This window comes from Gasterosteus aculeatus, chromosome 8 (genome assembly GCF_964276395.1).
Source record: "Gasterosteus aculeatus chromosome 8, fGasAcu3.hap1.1, whole genome shotgun sequence".
NCBI classification, from domain to species: Eukaryota; Metazoa; Chordata; class Actinopteri; order Perciformes; family Gasterosteidae; genus Gasterosteus; species Gasterosteus aculeatus.
In genome coordinates this window covers 22,589,300-22,608,442 of record NC_135695.1, presented here as the reverse complement: position 1 = coordinate 22,608,442, position 19,143 = coordinate 22,589,300, and the positions used below count along the sequence as shown (strand labels likewise).

General features: G+C 49.5%; 4 protein-coding genes across 4 annotated transcripts; 1 reads left to right on the top strand and 3 right to left on the bottom strand.

Moving 5' to 3' along the window:
* Positions 1 to 790: 790 nt before the first annotated feature.
* bsnd (barttin CLCNK type accessory subunit beta) lies at positions 791 to 1,488 on the bottom strand. Its single transcript, XM_078107730.1, has 3 exons — positions 1,312 to 1,488; positions 1,165 to 1,226; positions 791 to 1,018 (listed from the first exon to the last, which is right to left on the bottom strand). The coding sequence occupies exons 1-3, from the start codon at positions 1,486 to 1,488 to the stop codon at positions 952 to 954; spliced, it is 306 nt and encodes a 101-aa protein (XP_077963856.1). The 3' UTR covers positions 791 to 951.
* LOC144411372 (uncharacterized) lies at positions 1,396 to 5,225 on the bottom strand. Its single transcript, XM_078107729.1, has 4 exons — positions 5,103 to 5,225; positions 4,708 to 5,010; positions 1,680 to 2,564; positions 1,396 to 1,534 (listed from the first exon to the last, which is right to left on the bottom strand). Exons 2-3 carry the CDS (start codon positions 4,971 to 4,973, stop codon positions 2,408 to 2,410), a joined length of 423 nt encoding a protein of 140 aa, XP_077963855.1. The 5' UTR covers positions 4,974 to 5,010; positions 5,103 to 5,225; the 3' UTR covers positions 1,396 to 1,534; positions 1,680 to 2,407.
* Positions 5,226 to 7,478: 2,253 nt separating this feature from the next.
* Positions 7,479 to 11,732, bottom strand: LOC120814870 (uncharacterized). The gene is made up of 2 exons (XM_078107728.1): positions 11,166 to 11,732; positions 7,479 to 8,675 (listed from the first exon to the last, which is right to left on the bottom strand). Exons 1-2 carry the CDS (start codon positions 11,477 to 11,479, stop codon positions 8,438 to 8,440), a joined length of 552 nt encoding a protein of 183 aa, XP_077963854.1. The 5' UTR covers positions 11,480 to 11,732; the 3' UTR covers positions 7,479 to 8,437.
* A 1,548-nt stretch (positions 11,733 to 13,280) lies between these two features.
* dhcr24 (24-dehydrocholesterol reductase) lies at positions 13,281 to 18,907 on the top strand. Its single transcript, XM_040169965.2, has 8 exons — positions 13,281 to 13,644; positions 14,138 to 14,293; positions 15,478 to 15,583; positions 15,930 to 16,312; positions 16,445 to 16,588; positions 17,247 to 17,444; positions 17,846 to 18,024; positions 18,217 to 18,907. The coding sequence occupies exons 1-8, from the start codon at positions 13,414 to 13,416 to the stop codon at positions 18,368 to 18,370; spliced, it is 1,551 nt and encodes a 516-aa protein (XP_040025899.1). The 5' UTR covers positions 13,281 to 13,413; the 3' UTR covers positions 18,371 to 18,907.
* The last annotated feature ends 236 nt before the right edge of the window (positions 18,908 to 19,143 follow it).

Genomic DNA, 19,143 nt, shown 5'->3' with positions numbered 1-19,143 from the left:
TGGGGGGGGGGGGGTTCTGTCCTAATAAAACAAGGCAGCAGCACACTGTAGAAAAACACCTGCTGCTGCTTTGCAGAGACACTTTGTAGATGTCGGTAGTTTGAGGGGAACCAGTCTGAGCTTTAACTGCCCCCCCCCCCCCCCCCCCCCCCCCCCAGATGTGAATGTGACGTCGTGCTCCCAACACGTTTGCATGGGAGATGCTCGTTGTGGCTACGAATCCATCGTGAATGACCGCGACGAGTCGTAGTGAAGTTTGTCCTTCCAGTGTGAGACCCCCCCCCCCCCTCCACACCCCCCCCAATCTGTGCCAAGTGATGAGACACACGTGCGTCTCTTCGCCTTGAAGAGGAAGAAACTTTATAACAAACAACGTCTGGAGTCTGAATCGGGGCTTTGGGGGGGATGTGTGTGTTTGGGGGGGGGGGGATGTGTGTGTTTGGGGAGGGGGGGGGGGCGACCGAGGCAACTGTACGGGTTTTTACTGTCGTTGGATTGTGAAGGACTCTCTGCATCGCATGTTACAACTCAACTTTTAATTTGTACATCAAGAGTTTGACGAAGGGGAAATTTGATATAAAATAAACTGGAATGCACAACTTCTGTAAAGTGTTTTTGTTCCGCAAACAACACCAGTAAAGGTGCCCCCCCCCCCCCCTCAGAAGACCATTTTAATCTCACTATGGAGCCAGAAATATTGGCCCCATAACGGTACAATTTAGGTCAATGCAGTGTAACTCACTGCCCCCCCCCCCCCCCCTAAACACAGTCTCTAATAAATGAATCTGAATACAGATGCAATATACAACTTTATTAACTAACAACATGATAGAAAATCCGTCACTTTGACTCCTGAAAAAATCTAACGTAATACACCATGAACAAAGCGGCGCAGGACGTCCGTCTGGATCGGACCAATCAGGAGGTCCGGTGGGGGCCGTTGTCCCGCCCTCAGACCAGCTGCAGCGCGGGACAGCTGCTCGATGTCTGACCACAGGAAGTCTGCAGCATCGCAGGCCTGAAAGTACACACAGTGAGTGAGTGTGCGTGAGCGTGTGTGTGTGTGCGTGTGTGTGTGTGTGTGCGTGCGTGTGTGTGCGTGCGTGCGTGCGTGCGTGCGTGCGTGCGTGCGTGCGTGCGTGTGTGTGTGTGTGTGAGAGTTACCTATCTGCAGTTAAAGTAACGTCCTGTCGACCTCCCTCCTGAATCTCAGGAGCCAAAATGACCTGAAAAGCACATGCTTTCCATTACTAATCAATTTCAAATCAATCAATCAACCACGCACACACACACACGCACACGCAGGTCTACCTTGGGATAGCACTGGCAGAGGCTCCAGGCGGTGCCGATACACACCATGATGACCCCCAGAGCGCACATGGAGGCGTAGACGTGCGGCTGCTCCCGAGTCATGATGAAGAGGCCGAGCGCCACCACGCAGAGACCCGCCGCGACCAGACCGCATCGATACGGCTTCCCCTCGACCATCGGACCATCGGCGCCACGCGCGTCCACTCAAGACTGGAAGCGGAGGCTTAAAGGCGAGAGCAGAGAGACCGGTTCCACTCTGCTGGTTATTACTGTGTGCGTGTGCGTGTGCGTGTGTGTGGGCGTGTGCGTGTGCGTGTGTGTGTGTGTGTGTGTGTGGGTGGGCGTGTGTGTGCGTGTGTGTGGGTCACCTTGCTTCAGGCCAAAAGTCGGCGACTCAGCCAGAGGTCGTTGTGTTCGCGGTTTCAGAGAAGTCTTCATTTCTCTTCTGAACGTTCCAAGTACACGAATCCAAAGGTTCGGGGACACAAGCTGTTGGGCTCTTTAGGGGCGGGGCTTGGACGTCCTTGGCCATAAGCCCCGCCCCTTTGGCCATCAGACATTTTCTATCCTTTAAGGTAGTTCCAGTTATCAGTCCGATAAATAACTTACTTGGTGCTACACAAAAGGCCGCGGGACATCGTGATTGACAGCTGCTAACTCGGCTCGTCATTGGTTCAGGCGGGCGGGCGACACCGCGGCTCCGCCCCGTACTTTGTACGCCGAATTGCAAGATGGAGGTTCACGCGTGGGGACGTTTTGACTTGTGTTTGGCGGGAAGAGTTCTGGGGGAAGATGAAGAGCGCCTCGCGGCCGCAGTGGTCGGTCACGTGATCCAAGCGGGCCAGTAGAATCCAGCCAATCGAATCCCTTCAGCTGGAGTCACATGGCGCTCTGAAGTGATCGATCACAACAAACAGGAAGTCTTTGTCTTCTTCTTGGCTTGTGTTTGACTTCAGAGCGTCTTTAAGGCACAGAGGAGCCGACGCCCCCCGACCCCCGACCCCCCCCCGCTGTGACTTCATCCTTAGCAACAACTCCTCACACAACAACAACAACAACAACAACAACAACAACAACAACAACCGGCTGGACGAGCTCAGAGCCGCTCGCTGTGCTGCTGGCTCTTCATCACCGTGTCGTAGGAGGGGGGCGGCTCCATGGTCCAGGGCGGAGGCGTGGAGGGGAGGGGGGGCTCCGGCTCCGCCGTCCTGACGGAGCCCTCCGACATCTCCCGACGTATTCGGTCCAGCCTCCTGGGGGGGCGAGGGGGGGCGAGGGGGGGGGGGGGGCAGGGTCATAACAGTTCACACTCAAGTCAACTTTCATTTTTCACTACTTGAGTTTCCTCACAAAATGTACTAGTTACTATTTACAGAAAGTTATTATTTGTTTTGTGTTTAGTTCACGTGCTACGTCGTGCTACGCTGTGCTACGTCATGCTACATCGTGCTACGTCGTGCTACGTCACCTCCTGCCAGGACAGAATGCTCCACGTCACCGCTGTGATGACATCAGATCCGTGATGGTGGATGATGTAAGTGTCCACGTAACTTCTCCTCACTGACGTGGACTTTAAGTCTTTTCAGCAGGAAGTGTTTTTGTAAGAAGACATTTCTCTCACATCTTTTCAGCGTTTCCGTAAACTTTGTTTAAACTCCTTGAACTATTCACCACTGAAGAACTGCGTCTCCACACATTTGAGGTTCGCGCCTCTTTTCGCCTTGAGTGGTTTGTGGCGAGACGTCGGGGGACAGCTCGCTCTGGGAGGACGAAGAGCAGAGCTTCCCGAGTGTAAGCACGATGTGAAGGTCCTAATAGGGCTCCTCTGTGTGTTCCTCAGCTCTGGTGTTTGTCTTCAGGCCGCTTTATTTATCCGGTCAACACAAAGGAAGCCCGGAACATTCTGTTCAGGACGGTGCGCCTTGTTTCCTCGTTGCATCTACTTGTCTACTTTTTAGATGCCAGAAGATTAACAAGTATTTTAACTATTTTAAATAATTAAGAAAGGTTACAGAAATACAAAAATAACGTTTATTCTCATCTGATCCCCTATGCTAGCTAGCTAGCTAGCAGAGAGCTAGTTAGCCGTCACGCAGCTACCAACGTACGTAAGAAGTGACGAAGTCACCTGCTGGTTTGTGGATGTTTCGATTCAGCAGTTTTGCCGTCGCCATCCTGACCAACGAGTGAACAGGAAGTGACCATATATGGACTGAGGAGGACGTGGAGGAGGCTGGTAGAGAGACCTGTCAATCAGCGTGTAGCCCCGCCCCAAAGCCTCCCCTGCTTTATGGTCTGTTTGACTCTAAAAGGACCATCAGTCACTAAATGAACATCATGCTGTGTGAAGAAGACGTGAAACTAGAGACTGAGACAATAAACTCATGTTTACAACGTTTACTGAGGGAATAAATCAAGAGAGAAGTAGAGTCATTTCCTCATAGACGTCTATGGGAGCAGAGGAGTCGCCCCCTGCTGGTCACTACAGAGAAGTAGAGTCATTTCCTCATAGACGTCTATGGGAGCAGAGGAGTCGCCCCCTGCTGGTCACTACAGAGAAGTAGAGTCATTTCCTCATAGACGTCTATGGGAGCAGAGGAGTCGCCCCCTGCTGGTCACTACAGAGAAGTAGAGTCATTTCCTCATAGACGTCTATGGGAGCAGAGGAGTCGCCCCCTGCTGGTCACTACAGAGAAGTAGAGTCATTTCCTCATAGACGTCTATGGGAGCAGAGGAGTCGCCCCCTGCTGGTCACTACAGAGAAGTAGAGTCATTTCCTCATAGACGTCTATGGGAGCAGAGGAGTCGCCCCCTGCTGGTCACTACAGAGAAGTAGAGTCATTTCCTCATAGACGTCTATGGGAGCAGAGGAGTCGCCCCCTGCTGGTCACTACAGAGAAGTAGAGTCATTTCCTCATAGACGTCTATGGGAGCAGAGGAGTCGCCCCCTGCTGGTCACTACAGAGAAGTAGAGTCATTTCCTCATAGACGTCTATGGGAGCAGAGGAGTCGCCCCCTGCTGGTCACTACAGAGAAGTAGAGTCATTTCCTCATAGACGTCTATGGGAGCAGAGGAGTCGCCCCCTGCTGGTCACTACAGAGAAGTAGAGTCATTTCCTCATAGACGTCTATGGGAGCAGAGGAGTCGCCCCCTGCTGGTCACTACAGAGAAGTAGAGTCATTTCCTCATAGACGTCTATGGGAGCAGAGGAGTCGCCCCCTGCTGGTCACTACAGAGAAGTAGAGTCATTTCCTCATAGACGTCTATGGGAGCAGAGGAGTCGCCCCCTGCTGGTCACTACAGAGAAGTAGAGTCATTTCCTCATAGACGTCTATGGGAGCAGAGGAGTCGCCCCCTGCTGGTCAGGAGACAGGATGCAGCGTCGTGAGTCATACCTTTGTATGGCCAGGGCCTGCTGGGGGCTGAAGCGGGTTCCTGTGCGCGGGTGCAGCAGGGAGTGCCCGGGCACCCCCACCTGGAGGTTCTTCATCGCCATGCAGATGCCGCTGACCAGCAGGGCCACGCCCCCCATGGCCAGGAACAGCCCGAGCGCAAACAGAGGGGCCGACTGCTGGGCCAGGCCCACGCCGAGGGCCGTGCCCCCCCCGGCTGCCATCAGCACGATGCTCAGGCAGAGCAGCAGGCCCCGGGGCAGCGGCATCTCCGGAGCCCCCCAAAGGTCTTCAGCAGCAGCCCGTCTGCAGGAGAGAGGAGCAGAAGGAAGTTAGGGGGGGAGGGGGGGCAACAGGGTATGCAACTCGTAAACATGTCTCTCTGTCTGTCTCTGTACCTGAGCAGAAGTCTCTGTCCTCAACTTTCCCTCCGCTCAGCCTGAAGAAACTCACAAAAAGCTTCTCCAGCCTCTCCCTCGGTGTCCCTCCCCCCCGTCTCTCTGGCGTGTCCCTCCCCCCCCCCCCCCCCCCCCCCCCCCCCCGTCTCTCTGCCGTGTCCCTCCCCCGCAGTGGGAGGAGCATTTCCGGCCCTTTGGATGTCGCTTCTGTTCCATCTGGCAGCAGCATGAGGAAGTGTTTTTGTTTTTTGTCATGAGGAAGACTTTCCGGTGACGCGTCGCTGTGGGGGGACGGACTCTGCCGGGGGGATTTATATATATATATATATATATATATATAAACAATATAGATACGGGACAATACGTGCTGCTCAAAGGCTGCATTTCTGTTATTTGCTTTTTCTTATTATTTTATCACATAACTGCTGAACTAAAACAAGCAAACAATATCAATATTCATCTGAAGCCATTCAAGCATTAACTTTTCCCTTAAATGTCTTTTTCTAATTTCTAATTCTAACAACTAAAGGGATGAAATATACAAATAAAGATTTACTTACTTACTAAAAAACAACTGAAACAAAAACCCAATCGTACTGTACATAACGGTTATTTCTTTATTCAACGGTTCCGATACATTTTAGAGCCTCTGTTTTCATTCTTTGTGCGGATCTTTTATTACACACATTAAACCTCTTGTGTTGCTTTATGTTTTCTGTCATAAAAAGCGTAAAATGATGCATCACTGGACGTGGATCAGTTCTCCAGTTAGAGGCTTCTGCCTTTAATATCAGGATGAAAAAGAACTGAACCACTTAATCAGGTTTAGACCACGAAATAAAACACGTTTATTAAGTTGAATACACACAAATAAATAAACAACAAGGGAGTTTCCCTTCAGTGAAGAACATAAATCACACATTCAAACATCCTGTGATTCACATCAGCTTCCCTACAGCAGAGTGTGTGTGTGTGTGTGTGTGTGTGTGTGAGTGTGTGTGTAGAGTGTGTGTGTGTGAGTGTGTGTGTAGAGTGTGTGTGTGTGTGTGTGTGTGTGTAGAGTGTGTGTGTGTGTGTGTAGAGTGTGTGTGTGTGTGTGTGTGTGTGTGTGTGTGTGTGTGTGTGTGTGAGTGTGTGTGTAGAGTGTGTGTGCGTGTGTGTGTGTGTGTGTGTGTAGAGTGTGTGTGTGTGTGTGTGAGTGTGTGTGTGTGTGTGTGTGTGAGTGTGTGTGTAGAGTGTGTGTGTGTGTGTGTGTGTAGAGTGTGTGTGTAGAGTGTGTGTGTGTGTGTGTGCGTGTGTGTGTGCGTGTGTGTGCGTGTGTGTGTGCGTGTGTGTGTGTAGAGTGTGTGTGTGTGTAGAGTGTGTGTGTGTGTGCGCGTGTGTGTAGAGTGTGTGTGTGCGCGTGTGTGCGTGTGTGTGTGTAGAGTGTGTGTGTAGAGTGTGTGTGTGTGTGTGCGTGTGTGTGTGCGTGTGTGTGCGTGTGTGTGTGCGTGTGTGTGTAGAGTGTGTGTGTGTGTAGAGTGTGTGTGTGTGTGTGCGTGTGTGTAGAGTGTGTGTGTGTGTGTGTGTGTGTGTGTGTGTGTGTGTGTGTGTGTGTAGAGTGTGTGTGTGTGTGTGTGTGTGTAGAGTGTGCGTGTGTGTGTGTGTGTGCGTGTGTGTGCGTGTGTGTGTGTGTGTAGAGTGTGTGTGTGTGTGTGTGTGTGTGAGAGTGTGTGTGTGTGTGTGTGTAGAGTGTGTGTGTGTGTGTGTAGAGTGTGTGTGTGTGTGTGTGTGTGTGTGAGAGTGTGTGTGTGTGTGTGTGTGTGTGTGTGTGTGTAGAGTGTGTGTGTGTGTGTGTGTAGAGTGTGTGTGTGTGTGTGCGTGTGTGTGTGCGTGTGTGTGCGTGTGTGTGTGCGTGTGTGTGTAGAGTGTGTGTGTGTGTAGAGTGTGTGTGTGTGTGTGCGTGTGTGTAGAGTGTGTGTGTGTGTGTGTGTGTGTGTGTGTGTGTGTGTGTGTGTAGAGTGTGTGTGTGTGTGTGTGTGTGTAGAGTGTGCGTGTGTGTGTGTGTGTGCGTGTGTGTGCGTGTGTGTGTGTGTGTAGAGTGTGTGTGTGTGTGTGTGTGTGTGAGAGTGTGTGTGTGTGTGTGTGTAGAGTGTGTGTGTGTGTGTGTAGAGTGTGTGTGTGTGTGTGTGTGTGTGTGAGAGTGTGTGTGTGTGTGTGTGTGTGTGTGTGTGTGTGTGTGTAGAGTGTGTGTGTGTGTGTGTGTGTAGAGTGTGTGTGTGTGTGTGTGTGTGTGTGTGTGTGTGTGTGTGTGTGTGTGTGTGTGTGTGTGTGTGTGTAGAGTGTGTGTGTGTGTGTGTGTAGAGTGTGTGTGTGTGTGTGTGTGTGTGTGTGTGTGTGTGTGTGTGAGTCCTCGTTCCGTCTCTCGCTGGATTCGTTCTTCTCACAGATTCTCACAGTGAAACAAACACGTTACAAACAAACCGTCAAAGGAACATTAAATTATTTACAATTATGTTGCATACTTTGATTTTTTGTGCATTTTTATTAATTAGCTCTTTATTCTAAATTACATCACATTCATTCCTTTAATTATATTTGATGAACAAACATTTGGTGGATGTTTTTGTTGTTTTAGGTCCAATCCGTCCTCGTGGACATAATAAATAAGCAAATAATATATTTAAATATTAATAATGATATTTTAACAGTCCCTCCAGCGTCGCTGACAGAGACTTGGATTCATGATTTTTACTATAATGTAAAAGGAGGACGAGGACTCCTGGTGTGTTTTGAACCACATCTCGGCCGTCGCCATCTCGCACTTATACGACTAGAAAAATGTATGTATTTTGATTTCAATTGAATACAGTTAAGAAAGTTAATTTGGGGGCAGGTTTCCATTATAAATGGAAGCGGTTCTGTAAGTAGCACAAGCTAATTGATTGTCGCCTATAGAGAAATATATGATACACTTCAGGAGAAGCCAAGCAAATAAAATACATCGTATCACAGAGATGTCTCCGTCCCATAACTGGTTATTATGGCTGTTTTGCTTCTGTGTGAAACATCTGTTGGAGTCAGTGAACCTCACAGCTGTTTGGTCACAGTTAGCTTAGCTTAGCATTAAGGGGGGAAGTCGCGGTGACTCATACGGCGTATGGTCTTCTGCTCTGTACTCGAGTTCCACCTTTTCACGTACATTTAGATATGCGTTTACCTACTAGCATGCTAGGCCCCGTTTGGCGCCCTCAGAAAGAAACACGCGAAACAAGTGTTTGATGGAGTTCGTGAGGTCGTGAGTCCGAGTAAAAGCCCCCCGTCCCCCCAGTCTCAGGGCCATTTGTCCCCCGACGTCACACCTCGAAGCTGATCTCTCTCGACCGTCCGAACAGGGGCTCGGTCGCCAGGTGCGTGTCCGAGTACGCCCGCCGCAGCTGCGTGGAGCTGCACGTGGTCTTGATGGCGACCTCGTAGGGGGGAGGGGGCTCCTGCCACAGGGGAGGGTGAGGCGAAGGACTAAAGCCACCGGCGTCCATGGGAGGGTAGTCGAATTCCTCGCCGCGAGCGCCATGCCGATGGCGTTCCATCGTCCTGCAGCCGAGAAAACGAGATCAAATGAGGAGAAAACCCCGTGGTGGAAGCACAAGGATGAAGGGTGGGGGCGTGAGGGGGCATGAGGGGGGGCTTCTGCCGGGTCGGGTACCCTGATGCACAACGGGTAGTCTCGGGTTTCACAGCGAGGCGATGGAAGATACAAAGCTGTTGAATTACAGCGGTGGATCTGAGCTGTGTGTCCACACAGAAGCTCGGGATGCGTTTGTGAAATACAAGCTTTCATTTATTTGTTCAGTGAGAAAAGATCAATAACGCTCTCGTTTACGCAAACGACTCCACCGGCAATCACACCAACGAGCAAGAGAAGCAGGTTTAATCGCGTTTATGTTGTAGTTGTTTTGAGTCTCTACTGTGGGTTTGTGTGTCTAAGCCGTTTGTCCTTATGTAGTCATATTTACTGTCTCTGTTGTGTCTTTGTAGTCATCACATTACATCACATGTCATTTATCTGACGCTTTTATCCAAAGCGACTTACAATAAGTGCATCCAACCATAAGGATACAAACTCACTGTACTCTTTGTAGTCGTCTTTAGTCTCTTTGTAGTTGTATTTAGTGTCTTTGTAGTCGTATTTAGTGTCTTTGTAGTCATCTTTAGTCTCTTTGTAGTTGTATTTAGTGTCTTTGTAGTCGTATTTAGTGTCTTTGTAGTCGTCTTTAGTCTCTTTGTAGTTGTATTTAGTGTCTTTGTAGTCGCCTTTAGTCTCCTTGTAGTTGTATTTAGTGTCTTTGTCGTCGTATTACGTGTCTTTGTAGTCGCCTTTAGTCTCCTTGTAGTTGTATTTAGTGTCTTTGTCGTCGTATTTAGTGTCTTTGTAGTCGTCTTTAGTCTCTTTGTAGTCGTATTTAGTGTCTTTGTAGTCATCTTTAGTCTCTTTGTAGTTGTATTTAGTGTCTTTGTAGTCGTATTTAGTGTCTTTGTAGTCGTCTTTAGTCTCTTTGTAGTTGTATTTAGTGTCTTTGTAGTCGCCTTTAGTCTCCTTGTAGTTGTATTTAGTGTCTTTGTAGTTGTATTTAGTGTCTTTGTCGTCGTATTTAGTGTCTTTGTAGTCGTCTTTAGTCTCTTTGTAGTTGCATTTAGTGTCTTTGTAGTCTTTAGTCTCTTTGTAGCCGTCTTTAGTGTCTTTGTAGTCGTCTTTAGTCTCTTTGTAGTCGTCTTTAGTCTCTTTGTAGTTGTCTTTAGTGTCTTTGTAAACGTTTTTAGTCTCTTTGTAGCCGTCTTTAGTGTCTTTGTAGTTGTATTTAGTGTCTTTGTAGTCGCCTTTAGTCTCCTTGTAGTTGTATTTAGTGTCATTGTAGTCGTCTTTAGTGTCTTTGTAGTTGTATTTAGTGTCTTTGTAGTCATCTTTAGTCTCCTTGTACTTGTATTTAGTGTCTTTGTCGTCGTATTTAGTGTCTTTGTAGTCGTCTTTAGTCTCTTTGTAGTTGCATTTAGTGTCTTTGTAGTCTTTAGTCTCTTTGTAGCCGTCTTTAGTGTCTTTGTAGTTGTCTTTAGTGTCTTTGTAGTCGTCTTTAGTCTCTTTGTAGTCGTCTTTAGTCTCTTTGTAGTTGTCTTTAGTCTCTTTGTAAACGTTTTTAGTCTCTTTGTAGCCGTCTTTAGTGTCTTTGTAGTCGTCTTTAGTCTCTTTGTAGTCGTTTTTAGTCTCTTTGTAGTCGTCTTTAGTCTCTTTGTAGTCGTAGTCTCTTTGTAGTCGTCTTTAGTCTCTTTGTAGTCGTCTTTAGTCTCTTTGTAGTCGTAGTCTCTTTGTAGTCGTCTTTAGTCTCTTTGTCGTCGTCTTTAGTCTCTTTGTCGTCGTCTTTAGTCTCTTTGTAGTCGTTTTTAGTCTCTTTGTAGTCGTCTTTAGTCTCTTTGTAGTCGTAGTCTCTTTGTAGTCGTCTTTAGTGTCTTTGTAGTGGTCTTTAGTCTCTTTGTAGTCGTCTTTAGTCTCTTTGTAGTCGTCTTTCCAGACAGGAAGCTGTTGGTAACTAACATACGTTTGATATTAAATATGACATGAGGTGGTTTATGTGCTGCTCAGTAAATGGATTTTGTGTAGAAATGTGTGTGTGCGTGTTTGTCATCATCGGTCTTCACTGTGACGTGACAGACTGGTATGAGGTTTTCATCTGACCTTTTAGCAAAGAAAGCAGGTGTATTTCCTGAAGTGATCACATGAATTCATTTCTTTAACTGTTTCCTCTGTCGTCATATTTCATTGGTGTGTAAATGGGAAACTCCCAGTAGAGGATTTTGTCATCAGGGGACGAATACGTCCATATTCAAGCAGAACTACTTTAGTGGAGTTTATGTTCACACCTCTTATGAACAGATGCATCTCTGAAGACAAATAATATCTTGTGTATAATTAGCGGGTTTAGTGTCTTCATTAAAAAGAATATTCTGGTTAAATGGACTAGTTTTCTGTACAAATACAGGACAGACAAATCATTAAATACACTTGAATAAGGCTTTTGTTCCACAACCCACCTCGGCAGGAACACCGACTGGGACTCCGGGAAGCGGCTCCCCGGGGGGGTGAAGAGGGCATGGCTGCCGAAGTTGGGGTAGTCGTACGGGTAGTGGGGGCACTCCGGGTCGAACTCCCCGTGGTTGTAGTTGGCGGCGCTCTTGCTGTTCATGGCCCAGAAGAGCCCCAGGATGAGCATGACCACCCCCAGCGCCACGCAGCACAGCGAGAACGCCTGCAGGCGGCTCTGGGCGGAGACCAGGAAGGCCGTGGAGCCCCCGGTCACGATGAGGAAGGCTCCGATGAAGATGGTGCCGTGGTGCAGCGACGGCATCCTCCCGGCCCGGCACCTCGCCTGCTTCCCGAGGGTCAACTTTCAGGGCCGGCTGGGAGGGGACGGAGACCAGGCATCCAAAGACACTCCAGTTACAGAAGGGACAAGGAAAGGAAAAAGCTCCCTGAATCCTACTTGTTCGTCCCCGGTCCGTCTCCCGTGTTCGTCCTCTCAGGTTAAAGTCTTGAAGCGAGAAAAAAATAACAAGTGAGCCTGTGAAGACGCATCAGGAGGAGCCGTGTCTTCATCGGGCAAATGGACCAGAGGACGGCCGAGCCCATTAGGGATCGCTGCTGGCGCCCCACCCTCCCCCGTCTAATGTGTCTGAGGGGTGTGTGTGTGTGTGTGTGTGTGTGTGACAGACAGCCATCTCCGTAAACACAAACACAAATGTTGGAGACGGAGTGAAACTAAGGGCCACGTTCTGGCTTTTGTCGCCTGGTGGTTTCAGGTTACAACCTTCAGTGGTTTAAATCTGCTTTGATGTTCTATATTCAGATATTTATTAGTACACGGCCGACGAAACAAACACCATGTCTGGTTAGTTTGGGAGAGGAATCCGTGTAAGTGAGCGAGTCCAAAGGTCCTCTGTTATATTTCCAGTATGTTTGATTAATAATTGAACCGTGGGTTTTAAGTCTATCAGCAGGGGAGGATCAATATGCTCCATGTGATCGAGCTGCTCCGTTGAACGTGATTTGAATGAGACGGAGAGACTCGTCCCAACAAAAGGACGCGGGCCGAATAGTGACGGGAGGTCGGTTCCTCTGGGGCCTCAAAGCAGGACGAAATCACAGCGGCCGGAATCAGAGGCTTCATCTCCCACGTTGGGCTCGAGCGAATAGTCACAAACCGTTTTCAACGAAATATTGACTACGTGATATTTGGCAAATACCTCAAATATTCTTGAGTACCAAATCATGAATAAATAAATGTCCTTTGGAGGACGTAGAGACCTGGGACGTCCTCCTCGGATCTATGAGCTTCTCAACCCCCCTGCAGCACGTACGAGTTCCTGTCGTCCTGGAGGGCCGCTGAACAAAGCGTTTATTAGAGAAATAATTAGTATCTCACACTCATGTTTCAAGAGACTGAAGGCAATGAATCACAACCTATAGGGACTGAGGACACTGAGGACATGTCCTGTCTCATGGAAAGCAATGGTTGACGTGTTGGAAGAAAATATTTTTTTACACGCTTAATTCAATGGTCCCACGTAACATGTGATTCTTCATTATTCCATGTTGTGAAATCTAATTAGGCTTATGTGAAAGTGCTGGACTCTGTTACTGTTATTTCATATGAATAGAATATTTACATTATGTTAGATGAGAACAATATTCTCTCATTAGTAGACACAGTACTGGAACCTAATAAACATCTTGAGTGGGGCTTCATGTGGCCGTCTGCAGATTTCCACACAGGACATTGGACATTGGGAAAAGGACGCCGGGCCGTGTGCAGTGTGCTACCTCGCCTTTTACACTTTTTAAAATTGTGTTCAGTTTCCTAAAAATGTAGTTCCAGACTTTGTCTTGTTTGTAGATTGTTGAGAATTCGGGTTGGACGATATAAAAAAGTTTACACACTGTATATATATACACACACACACACAACTCAGGTTGGGTGATATGGCCTCAGTGACGTAACAGAGCCACGCGGGACCGCGTGCGTGGTGTGACAGCCTCTCTGCTTCCTGATTGGCTGAGCCCGGAGGCCACACCTCCAGCGTCGCCAACAGTCACCTGTTCAACCAATGACCGTGAAGTGTTCGCCGGCGCTCGGCTCCGCCTCGGCAGCGGTGTGAACCAATCGCCGCGCAGCGGAGGCGGGGCCGAGCGGCTACCGACCGAAGGTCCACTCCGCCGCCGCCGGGAGTCTCCCGGTAATAAAAGACCGACGCGTCCGCGGCCGGTTCTCCGCATTCTGCCGCCATGGACGCGCTGCTGTACGTCGGCGGCGCGCTGCTGACGCTGCTGCTGTGGATCCGAGTCAAGGGCCTGGATTACGTCATCGTGCACCAGCGGTGGGTGTTCGTGTGTCTGTTCCTGCTGCCGCTCTCCGTGCTGTTCGACGTGTACTACTACGTGCGCGCGTGGCTCATCTTCAAGATGTGCTCCGCGCCCAAACTGCACGACCAGCGCGTGCGGGACGTCCAGCGACAGGTGAGGCCTTCATCACCACCATCATCACCACCACGGCCTGTGTGGGAGTGACTCATACAGGTGTGTGTAGTCCTGCACGGTGAACGCAGGGAGGAGTTACCTGTTTTTGCAAAGGCTCATGGGTAATAAAAAGGGCCCCAGTGGGAAGAGTCACTGCTTCGTCTTAGTTCTGGTAGAAATTAATTCCTATTATTGACCTGCTCAACATTTCACACATTAGATACGATTAATAACTCCTACAAGTTGTTACTGATGCATAAAGAGTCAACGTCACTAAGAAGTTACTATTGTCCCTTTGGTTCCCGTTAACGGAGGTTCTGACTGATCTACATCTTCGGGTTCTGATCAGTTCAAGGATCATGACCCGTCTTCCTTTGTTAGCGAGATGTCTCAGATATTCAATAGAGGTTAAACGAGCTGCAGAGGCCTTTCGAAGGTCCTGCGTCTTCGATGAGAAGGCCTCCATGACGTCGTTTGTGTTCTTGGTCTTCAGGTGCGCGAGTGGAGGAAGGACGGCGCCAAGACCCACATGTGCACGGGACGTCCCGGCTGGCTCACCGTGTCGCTCCGGGTGGGGAAGTACAAGAAGACGCACAAGAACATCATGATCAACATGATGGACATCCTGGAGGTGGACACCAAACGGCAGGTGGGAGGAGTCACATGGTGCTAGCTCGTGCTAGTTAGCCTCCTTTAGCGCGCTAGCACAGCAAACCAGTGAGTCCCAAACTGGGAATTTTTTTAAAGTTTATCCCCAACTAACACAGACTCACACAGACGCACACAGACACACATAACGGTAAAACAATCTATAATAAAATGATAACAGATCGTGAGATGTCGGCCGGCGTTATGGCCACAGATTCATATCACGGTATTTATTTAGATTCTGGCGGTTTCACCGTATATCACGCTATGTTTTTTTTGAGTAAACGCGTTAATTCATTGAGCCGAAAACGACGGCGGTCACCTGAGCAGCGTTCCCGCTTGCTGTTCACCGCTAGCAACTGGCCGGCGAGTTAGCGTGTTAGCTTGTATAGCGAGCTCTACCCAGCATGCAGTTCGGTGGTGTAATTTTATAAATGTACAATTATTAGTGTCACAAATGGTTTGTGTCGCAGACCGTTGTGTTAAAGAGCGTTTTGTTGTGGCTCATTAATAGTTGTATAATTATTAATGACACACGTGTCACTCTGACCGCTGCGAGAGCGACACGCGATGCCGCCGGCCGCAGAGCGACAGGCGTCACGTCGGTGTGACAGTATGTGAAAAATCCAGGATGGAAACTGGTTGAACTGGTGCCCCAGTGCACCGTGCAACTACTAAGAACTAAGAAATGACTCATTTCAGAAGGACTTGACATGAACGGTGTAAAGTTACTTTTTATGGCCCTTTTTTTTATATTTAGTAAACTATAAAATAAACCAGAGTGGAGAAGTGCGGTAATAATAGGAGCTTATTTTACAAATAAAAACAAATATTTGAAGGCTAAACGTTCCCTGCTAAGCGTCGGCATGTTAGCATCGTAGCTTTAGCGGGAGGCGTCCCTCCCTTCGCTTTTGGATGTGTTGTCCTTCTTTTCACGTAACTTTGCCTTTTGAGAATTATAACAAAGACTATTGGTGATATTTTCACTCCACAGTTGCCAAAGTCTTCAGAGAAATGGAGATACTTTGTTGTACATTTGACAACTTTCAATGGAGAACATTCTAAGTGTCTCGGATAAGCTTCATCGTCCTGTTCTGTGGAGCCGGGTGTTAAATAATGAACTACGAGCATCGTTAGCGTCGTTAGCGTGGAGCTGTTTCCATGTTTCACCTGTTTTGGTTTCAGGTCGTGAGGGTCGAGCCGCTGGCCAACATGGGTCAGGTGACCGCCCTCCTCACCTCCATTGGCTGGACGCTGCCGGTGTTGCCCGAGCTGGATGACCTCACTGTGGGTACGTCCCCCCCCCGTCCCCCCCCCTCAGTAACGGCCCATCTGTGCTCTCTGGTGTCTCTCCATCAATCGCAGACTTCCTGTGTAGAGCACCAGCGACTTCTCTAATCGCGTTAGACGGCGGTTGTTGTAGCTCAGGAGATGAATCTGGGAGGAAATGGCTGCAGTTGGAAGCAGCCCCCCCCCCCCCCCCCCCCCCACACACACACACACACACACAGCGGATCGGGTTTCATAATGGATTCCCTGATGCCATCAGCGATCTAATGTTTTCCCATCAGTACATTATTTATCCTGAAGGCCCAGACGTGTGAGTGATGTTAAGGCGAGCGGCTCTCCTCCCCCAGGTGGCCTGGTGATGGGTACGGGCATCGAGTCGTCCTCCCACATCTACGGGCTGTTTCAGCACATCTGCGTGGCGTACGAGCTGGTGCTAGCTGACGGCAGCTTGGTGCGCTGCACAGAGGAGGACAACGCGGACCTGTTCCACGCCGTCCCCTGGTCCTGCGGGACGCTGGGCTTCCTGGTGGCGGCCGAGGTGAAGATCGTCCCGGCGAAGGCCTGGGTGAAGCTGCGCTACGAGCCGGTCAGAGGGCTGGAGAACATCTGCCGCCGCTTCGCCGCCGCCTCGGAGGACAAGCGGAACACGTTCGTGGAGGGCCTCCAGTACGGCCGGGACGCCGCCGTGGTCATGACGGGGACGATGACGGACCACGCCGAGCCCGACAAGGTGGGCGCGTCTCACTTGTTTTTCGTTGGTTTTTTTGCGTCTCCACGGCGATGCCGCCGCCCAACGGTTAAAAGGTGTTTCTGTTACGTCACGGGAACAAAAGGTCACCGTGTGACCTCCGTTTGACCTCAGGTCAACAGAATCGGCCTCCACTTCAAACCCTGGTTCTTCAAACACGTTGAGGGCTTCCTGCGAGACGACCGCGGCGCGGTGGAGTACATCCCTCTGAGGCAGTACTATCACAGACACACACGCAGCATCTTCTGGGAGATTCAGGTACACACACACACACACACACACACACACCATTAGCGAGGGCTCGGCATCCTTTTGTTTTGTGCGACGGTAAGTGGCTCGATGAATTATTCACAGCGGTGGTGTGGCCGATCCCTCCAGGAGCTTCTGCCTCTCAGGGTTTTGTTCTCTGGACGCGGCAGGAAACAGGGGGCGGAGCTATAGATCACTTGGTGATTACGACGCGTGACTTTATTCTGCTGCAACACAAGAAGTGTCTCCTGAGTGGAACGAATGACCTCGTGCAGAAATCCAACATCATTCAGGCAAACGACATGACGTCATTTGTGTTCTTGTCATTTCAATTGTTAAGATACCGTACGCAGATTATGTGAGTGGATATATTTTACATGAAATCTAATAAAAATTAATTATGTGTAAAAAAAAAAAAAAAATGTCACGCCACCTTTGAACCCGTCGGAGTACAGATAGATAGATATTGATACTTTATTGATCCCTCAATAAGGACATTTTGGTATCACAGCAGCATGTACAGGGAAGAAAATATAATAAAAAGATAGCATATACAATATAATAAGATAGAAATATTCAATTATTAAATTAAATTAACTAAAACTGAAACAAAAGAATAACCTTCCAAAAGAGATAATAATAATTTCTATTTTTGTCCTTTCTCCAGGATATTATTCCCTTCGGCAATAACCCGATATTCCGCTGGGTGTTCGGCTGGATGGTTCCTCCCAAGATCTCCCTGCTGAAGCTCACGCAGGGCGAGACCATCCGCCGGCTCTACGAGCAGCACCACGTGGTGCAGGACATGCTGGTCCCCATGAAGGACCTGCAGGCCGCCATCGCCCGCTTCCACCAGGACGTCGAGGTTAGCGCCCCAGCCCCCGGCTCAACTCGCTCCCGTCCCAACCGTCCCAACCGTCCCAACTCGCCCCCGTCCCAACTCGCTCCCGTCCCAACTCGCCCCCGTCCCAACTCGCCCCCGTCCCAACTCGCCCCCGTCCCAACCGTCCCAACTCGCTCCCGTCCCAACCGTCCCAACTCGCTCCCGTCCCAACCGTCCCAACTCGCTCCCGTCCCAACCGTCCCAACTCGCTCCCGTCCCAACCGTCCCAACTCGCCCCCGTCCCAACTCGCCCCCGTCCCAACTCGCTCCCGTCCCAACCATCCCAACTCGCCCCCGTCCCAACTCGCTCCCGTCCCAACCATCCCAACTCGCCCCCGTCCCAGCCCCCGTCTGAACCCCTGCGTGTCTTGTGCTGTCTGCAGGTCTACCCTCTGTGGCTGTGTCCCTTCCTGTTGCCCCCGGGCAGAGGGATGGTGCACCCCAGGGGGCAGGAGGCGGAGCTGTACGTGGACATCGGCGCCTACGGGGAACCCCGAGTCAAACACTTTGAGGCCAAAGCGTCAACGCGGCAGCTGGAGAAGTTTGTGCGAGAAGTGCACGGGTAAGTCTCCGCGTGTACAGCAAGTGTCCCTCTCTAGAACCTCCCAGAAGGTCATTTTCAGGTTGTGCACTCAAACAAGTTAATGAATGTACTGAATAAAGAACCGATTCAATGATCATGTGACCCAGTTTACTATTTTTATTCTAATTCTGCCCTGAAGCATAATGTTGACACGTAAACCCGCCCCCCCAGGTTCCAGATGCTGTATGCAGATGTGTACATGGACCGAGAGGAGTTCTGGGAGATGTTTGACGGGCGGCTCTACCGCAGACTGAGAGACGAGCTCGGCTGTAAGGAGGCCTTCCCCGAGGTGTACGACAAGGTCTGCAAGGCCGCCCGCCACTGAGCCCTCGACCCCCGGCGCCCTGACCTTTGACCTGTTTGGCAGCACGCCGCGTCTAAGCAAGCGGTCACACTGAGACTTTGTGCTCATCACAACAAGGGTCATTTTGCTTCGAGGCCTTTCTATGTGAAGCACACGTTCTCTTTTCAACATCCGTGTTCGGATTTCTTGGCAGAAACGTGGCAGAAGATGTTTATTTTCAGCCATTTAAAAACCTACGAGTGCCAAACCTTTTAAAAGCACCACTTCCTTATCGGAGCCATGGTGCATATTTTAAGATCTATACTTTTGTAATAAATGTACATGAAGGGAGAACAAACTATTTATATTGTAACTGGAAGTCGTCTCACCAGCACCGTGCAGGAAATGAACAGAATGAATATCGTTTGACCTGTAAGGCATCATAGTTAATTCATTGGAAGATTACATAATGTACCAGTTTGTACTTGTTTAATGTTAAATACTTGATACCAATAATGTCTGAATTGTGGATCATAATATAGAATCTCAAAGTGTCCTATTAAACAATGTTAAAACAAATGTTTTCTGTGACTGTTGAGCAACTGCAGACGGATAAACTGGACGGATTGTGTCAAAAGATTCGCTTAAAGGGAACGAGTCGGATTAAAGGGAACGAGTCGGATTAAAGGGAACGAGTCGGATTAAAGGGAACGAGTCGCTCTAAAGGGAACGAGTCGGATTAAAGGGAACGAGTCGGATTAAAGGGAACGAGTCGGATTAAAGGGAACGAGTCGGATTAAAGGGAACGAGTCGGA

Coding starts and splice junctions, on each gene's coding strand:
- bsnd (XM_078107730.1), bottom strand. CDS start 1,488: ATGGTCGAGGGGAAGCCGTATCGATGCGGTCTGGTCGCGGCGGGTCTC. Junction 1,227..1,311: donor TCTGCCAGTGCTATCCCAAG/GTAGACCTGCGT, acceptor TGTGCTTTTCAG/GTCATTTTGGCTCCTGAGAT. Junction 1,019..1,164: donor GTTACTTTAACTGCAGATAG/GTAACTCTCACA, acceptor GTGTACTTTCAG/GCCTGCGATGCTGCAGACTT.
- LOC144411372 (XM_078107729.1), bottom strand. CDS start 4,973: ATGCCGCTGCCCCGGGGCCTGCTGCTCTGCCTGAGCATCGTGCTGATG. Junction 2,565..4,707: donor CAGGCCCTGGCCATACAAAG/GTATGACTCACG, acceptor TCGCCCCCCCAG/GAGGCTGGACCGAATACGTC.
- LOC120814870 (XM_078107728.1), bottom strand. CDS start 11,479: ATGCCGTCGCTGCACCACGGCACCATCTTCATCGGAGCCTTCCTCATC. Junction 8,676..11,165: donor CAGTCGGTGTTCCTGCCGAG/GTGGGTTGTGGA, acceptor TCTCGGCTGCAG/GACGATGGAACGCCATCGGC.
- dhcr24 (XM_040169965.2), top strand. CDS start 13,414: ATGGACGCGCTGCTGTACGTCGGCGGCGCGCTGCTGACGCTGCTGCTG. Junction 17,445..17,845: donor GCTTCCACCAGGACGTCGAG/GTTAGCGCCCCA, acceptor TGCTGTCTGCAG/GTCTACCCTCTGTGGCTGTG. Junction 18,025..18,216: donor TTTGTGCGAGAAGTGCACGG/GTAAGTCTCCGC, acceptor CCGCCCCCCCAG/GTTCCAGATGCTGTATGCAG.